This window comes from Mangifera indica, chromosome 9, assembly GCF_011075055.1.
Source record: "Mangifera indica cultivar Alphonso chromosome 9, CATAS_Mindica_2.1, whole genome shotgun sequence".
Taxonomy (NCBI): Eukaryota; Viridiplantae; Streptophyta; class Magnoliopsida; order Sapindales; family Anacardiaceae; genus Mangifera; species Mangifera indica.
Window position 1 is genome coordinate 4,329,873 of NC_058145.1, and position 6,582 is coordinate 4,336,454.

The window sequence follows — 6,582 nt, forward strand, 5'->3', positions numbered from 1 at the left end:
AAAAAATGGTCACTTTTCAAATTGTATATAGGGGAGGAAATTGTGAAATTTTTAAATTTGGAGAAGGAAATATTATAAAACTTTTTAAATTTTTAAATTTTTTGGTAAATAATGATTTTAACTCTCATTCTAATTGAAATTTTTAACAAAAATTAGATTTTGAATGAGTGTTTTAGTTTTTGAAATCTCATATATGTGTACTTGTCTTTGTATTAAAACTTAGGTTGAAAATAATTTTTTGACTGAAAAAGACATACGATACGATAAATTAAGTTTGAATAATATTATATGTATATATTTTTAAATATATAATTAAATGTATAAATGATATATATATTAATAAAATAACACATAATTTATATATCCAAATATATAATCAAAATGTTAAGACCTAATTCAATTGATCAAGTTTTAGCTCTGGATTGACACCCCCACTTCAATCCTTCTGATCTAAGTGAAAAAGGGGCACATTTAAAATCTATCTCAATTCCTCAACGCCGCGCACTTGATGTATATTTCTACAAATTCTTTCACTTTCTCTCGATAACGCTGTCACTTGAACACTCTACAGTGTTTCCACTCATTAAGCTTTACAAACTTTACTAATAACTCTCAGGGCACGCACGCGCATTGCATGACTTGGCAGTAACGGTCATGGCCGTAGCATGGAGTCTTCTATTTTGGCTTCTCATGTTTGTGATGAACTTGGCCTTCATCGTTTCAAGTTTCTATCAGGTATTATTAATAATTTATTTTAATAAATGTTTTTTCTTTCTTTTTTCAAATCTAAATCCGTTTGGACATCGATACTGTACTTTTGGCTACCGAGAGAACTGAGCTATGGAAGGAAAATAGGGTTTTGGAGTTAAAATTTTTCGGGGTGTGTTTTTGTTTACTTTTCTGGTAACGATCTAACTAAATACTTAACTACGTTTTGTTTGTTATTGTTTTCTGTTTAAATTATCTTAATCTAGAGATTTTCTACGGTTGCTGAGAAGATTATGAGAATGAAGGAAAAGATAATGGGAAGTTTCAAACCCATAATGTTTTCTTTCTTCAGTTTCCACAGCTATGAAGCAGTTGAAATTCTATCATTGTAACTGTTTTGTTAATCTAAACTCCAATGCTTAGTGTTGTGTTGATCTAAAGTCTAATGCTACTGTGTGATTGCTAAGAGGAAAATAAATAGAGCAGAGATACTTAGTTTTAATTTCGGTTTTCTAGTCAAATTTATGGTCTCTAGTCAAATTTATTTGACATGGTGCTCGATCTCTGTAGCTTTTGTGCCTAGTGGACTTGGAGGGTGACCAAATGAATCCTTTTGAAGCATCAGCTAGCATCAATTTCTGGGTTGTAAAAGAGTTTCTTCTGTACGGAGTATTCTCTGTTCTTCTTCTTGTGACAGGGCATTGGCTAATATTTCTCATTACACTTCCCCTTGCTGGCTATCATGCGCTTCTGTAAGTATTTTATCTCTTTAGTATATAAGGGACTACAGTCATAGAGTGTTTTTCCCCCTCATTTTAAATTGTTATGGTTCCCAGTATTCATCTGCAGCAATCTTTCTCTTCAAGAATCAAGATTGGTTTGTTGGAAATTTCTCCCTTTCTTAAGATGTGACTGTTGGCATTATCAGTTTTGGTTTAAGGATCATGCTTGCTAGAGGCCAGACATCAATATGTTGAATTATGAAATATGATGCTATTGATTTAACTTTATTAGTCTATGTTTTGTTAGCACAATAAATTTGATTGGTTAAGAATTTTGTCCAAAACTCCCAACATTTGTTTTCTCTTGGAAAATACTTGAGCAAAATTAACCTAGTTTCTTTAAATTTGGTGAACGGAAAGTAGCTATAATTGTTGCTTAGGTGAAAGTGGCCATCTAAGACCATCTTTATTCTTTTGTATAACCGATCAATTTCCATGCTGGTGACTGGAAATCAAGGACCTATGTTATTTTAGCTGGCCACTCTGTCCCCTAGGTGATTCTTCCCAGAACTACTATGTCCTGTAATGACTTTCGGAGTAATGAAGCCTCTGATGCATGAATAGATGCCCCACTTATCTCCGATCAATCCTCTCATCTTGGACTTCAGCTTAATCAAGGCAAAGTTTTTTGCAACAACAGAATAAAGAAATGAAAAGACACAATATCCTTTGCTCCTTAATAGTCATTAGTTGGCCGTGTCCAAAATGACAGTCTGGCAGGGTTTCCATGTAACATCTATTTGGCTACCTTATTTTCTTTTGGTAAACCATATTACACATTGCTTAAGTTGATGATACTAATTGCCTATTGTCATATACTAGGTCATGTATAACTGTATCTAACAATACCTATGTGGGATTAATTGTCTACTGTCATAAACTAAGATCTGCAGAAAATTCTACCTCTGAATTCATTGACAAATGCACTGATTGGATTATTTGGTATCACGCTCATTTGGAAGAGGACATACCTGGTCAAGTTTGTTCAATTGCCAAAAAGATTTAATTTTGATCTGATTTTCTGGAGCCTTAATCTTTTAATTATATGGCTGATAGCATAAAAATAAAAAAAGATTATACAAGTAATAATATAGTGATAAATGAATGGTTTCACTGGAAAGTATGTTGTGGTCTCATAATGAACATGTGATGATTTGACGAATGAGAATTAAACCTATGTGAGTTTCTACTTGACATAATATGCCTTGTGTCTGTTTAATTTATTCTTGTGGATTCCTGAGAGATTATGGTTCTTTCATAGCTGTACTAATTGAATGTTTCAGGTATATGAAGCGTCAGCATCTTATTGATGTCACCGAAGTTTTCAGAAATCTTAAGGTCGAGAAGAATCTTCGACTATTCAAGCTTGGTTTCTACGTGGTTTTCTTTGTCATAGTGGTGTTCAAGTATGTTGTTTACTTAATACGTAATTATCATGGTTGTTTGTTTTCATACACTTTTTCTCTATATATCTAACTTGCATTTTTTTTTTTTTCTAATTAATGTTTCACCTGTGGTTGGGTGTAGAATTATTGCTATTGGCAAAATTTTGGTCCACCATTTTGATTTTGGAGACATACGCTCCTTTCTAGAATAATTGAGATTGTTGTGTAACTCAATACTACTTTGAAGTACTGCATCATTTGCTCATATGAGGCTCATACTCCTTTTTTTTTTTTTTTAATTTGACATGCATGAGTTACTTTTCAATATATTTTCATTCATATAATGTTACTTGCTTTTCTTAAATATTTTTACTTGGTTATGGATATTCCTAAATTTGAGAATAGCCTACATATTGTACATAATTTCCTTACATTGCTCTTGAAACATGTGAATTCAATAATTAAGGCACTTGGGCTCAGAAATCTGATAATTATTGGTTTGATATTGCTATGGTAATGAAATGCTCATGAAGAATCTTAAGAATAATATTTATAACTGTTAGAGTTGGTCACTTTAATATAACCTTAAATTTTCGGATTAACAATTACTCAACATGGTTGAGACTAGCTTGACTAAGAAGTCTTGTGTTTGAATCCCCATTTCATTCATTTTTTAAATTATTACTCATTATAAAATGGGCTTGTGTTTAGATCTATTTGTGTGTTTGTGTTTGCTTAATCCATGTGTTTAGGCGTGTTTGTGTCCATGTGGCAAGTCTGCCAAACCAATTTGCCTTTCATGCTAGAAAGTGGTTCAGAGTTCAATTTTTATTTGGTGCTTTTCTATCTGTCTAAGCTTTTGCGGCTAAGCTTACTCAATAATAATCTGTGTTTGCACTATACCATACAAAGCAATAATAATGACACATGTTGCTCTTGTGTGTTACTTTACCGCTCCTAAGGGTTCAGCCGGGTGGTTTACCAACCACTCTCTTTGGTTGGCCACCTAGGTTTGATTAGCATGGTGTAGGATAGGGGTGAAAAACTATTTGGACAATGACCCACCTCTGTTTTTTATAGATATATATCTTTGGTGATCTTGGTTGGACACCAAAATAGTACTTTTGGGAAGGAACTATAATGAAATTTAAATGTGAGGATTGCAACTTTTTACTGAGTGTTTTGATGAAATCACACACGTTTGCATATTAGTAAGATCATTGCCCAAATTGAATGGCAGTGATTTATGAAACATCTTAGGGTATTAATCTTTTTAGGATATGAGATACATTAAAAAATTAGAATCACAAATTTATAATGTCATATAAATGAGGAAGCTAGTCATTTCTATTTAGATTTGTTGTTGTATTGATCTGCAACATAGGGAGAAAAAGTACAATAATGTTACTGTTATTTCCTTTTTTGGGTGCTGGAGAGTTAAGGATCAAATGTACCATTTTGTCCTGCTTTATGTCACTTTATTTTCTGAATTGTTCCATGATTTGTCTTAAATGCCATCAAAACTGCTGACTTTTAAATTATTTTTAACTTTTTTTTTTTGGGTCATTTATCTATCAAATTGTGACAATACTGATGCCTGCTAGTAATTTCTTTACTCACCTTTATGAGGTCCTCAGTTCTCTCTCTCTTGTGGTCATGCTAATGATAACTTGTAATTTGCAGCCTTGCGATAGCAACTTTTGAAGCTGTGTCTGGCATGGATGATGACCTACATACATTTTAACTGTCCACTACTTGAGAACTATGGTAACCTCACCTCACATGTCTCTATTATATGGTTTTAATGCACGTAAAAAAATGAAACCTTGGCTCAGAGAAATAGATGACTTAGTACATAGAAGTTGCATGAGTTTTACCAAACTGTTGTCAGGTTGGTTACCATTTGTAAATGTCAGTATTGGATGTGTTTCTATTTATTCATTGATTGGGATGATGCATGTATTCTGAGGTTTGGGTTATTTAAAATGTGAGAACAGTTCTCTCTTGGAGAGTAATTTAAGTGGATGCTTCGAATCAGTGATGCTTCAATGGATTCATAGCCAATTCCTTTTGTCGATCTCATTTTAATGAATCTCTTTCACTCTTGCTTGTTCCAGATTGTTGTTGTTGTTTTTTTTTTTTTCTACTTCATGTGTACACAGATCATTTACTGGCAATAATTGACAGTGCGTATCTATAATCACTAGACATGTCAAAGGAGCCAGGCCAGCCCATGGCACAGCCTAGCCCCCTCAATTTTGGTATGCACGGCCTGTGGGCTTTACGAGCCATGCAGGGGCCTTAAGATACAGCCCGTGAAAAATAATAAAAATTAAAAAATATATATAATGGCATGTCGGCCCATTAAAGGCCTACGGAGGCACAACCCAGGGGTCTGTGCTATGCCTTGGGCCTTGTCATGTTGTCGGCTAGCATGGCCTACTGCCTTGTTTGATAATCACCATTGAGTCATGTATCCTGCATGAGGGAAATAGATGGGAGTTTAATTTGTTATAAATTTGATGTTCGAGAATTTGAATTTAGATTAGTTTTTCCTTGATTATGCTTCAGCATTTACATTAATACATACATTATACTTCTGCTTTTACATTAACACATGATGCTTCTGCATTTACATTTATTCATTATGATTCGCTTTAATATGGACACATCTAAATTGTGTGTTTAAGGGATTACTGGATGGCCAAAACTGTAAATATGCTTCTTGTGATTTCCTTGGGTTTTTTCTCTCTTTTTGAAAAGAGTAGAGTGACTAATGGGTTACAAACCCAACTTGACCTTACAGATTGTTGAGATGAATTAGGAATTTAATTTGCCCTCTCATCTTGATATGTCTCTAGAGGGAATTTGAACTTTTACTTGTTTAAAATTTTACTCCTTTGTCACTTAAGTTACCTCTCGAGAGCTTCCTCAGTCAACTTTCATTTGTTCCCAAAGCTTTTCATAACATCAATGCTCAGATATTTACTCTGAGTGAAACTTTCGGGTTTCTGAATAGGTGAAACGCAGTATTGAATATTATGAATCTGCTCAGAGAAAGAAAACCTGCTGTCTCCCCCGACTTTGGGTAATCTGGAGGGGAATGATGATAATGGGCCAAGATAACCGTTTTGGGCTTGAAACCTGTGTTATTTTTCAAAAGTGGGCCAAGCACAAGAATTAGCCATGGCTAAGATCTTGCAAACTTTTTTTAGTATAAAAATGGTTGGAACAATTCGATCAATACGGTAAATCATAAACTTTACTTTCGACTAGGAGGAAGTTGCAGTACTGCACTAATAGTCTCTCTGGGCCTATTTATAAAGTTGGCCCACTTTATCTTGACAAAATGTCCTACACCCGACACTGTGGGCAGCCGGACAACAGCTTGCCTTTTATAATAGAATCAAAGTTCACTAATAACTGAAAGTTTGGCCCATTTCAAAAACATCAAGTGGGGCCCCCTTTGATAGCGCCATTCTAACCACCTAAGGTGTGGACCCGACTTCAATTAATATGTGAGCTGTTGGGTCTTTTTCGGGTCCTGGACTTGACTGTAAGTTGTCTCGGTGTCTTCCCCCCCACAAATGGTCCCACTGTTATCAAAATCCTGATTTGGGCTACATCAAGTGGGTCATGTTTTAGATGGGTCGTTTTCAAGTGGGCCTATATTGTATTGGACAATGTCTGGCCGTTCGATGTACCAG

General features: G+C 34.5%; 1 protein-coding gene across 3 annotated transcripts; it reads left to right on the forward strand.

The window, feature by feature from the left end:
* The first annotated feature begins 401 nt into the window (after window positions 1-401).
* On the forward strand, window positions 402-4,912 carry LOC123224948 (protein cornichon homolog 1-like). Of its 3 annotated transcripts, XM_044648741.1 has the most exons (5): window positions 402-510; window positions 617-735; window positions 1,279-1,460; window positions 2,774-2,896; window positions 4,559-4,912. In XM_044648741.1, exons 2-5 carry the CDS (start codon window positions 655-657, stop codon window positions 4,617-4,619), a joined length of 447 nt encoding a protein of 148 aa, XP_044504676.1. In that variant the 5' UTR covers window positions 402-510; window positions 617-654; the 3' UTR covers window positions 4,620-4,912. The 3 variants fall into 3 exon arrangements, with proteins under 3 accessions (XP_044504676.1, XP_044504677.1, XP_044504675.1); XM_044648742.1 differs by having other exon boundaries at window positions 409-735; window positions 1,279-1,370; XM_044648740.1 differs by having other exon boundaries at window positions 416-735.
* The last annotated feature ends 1,670 nt before the right edge of the window (window positions 4,913-6,582 follow it).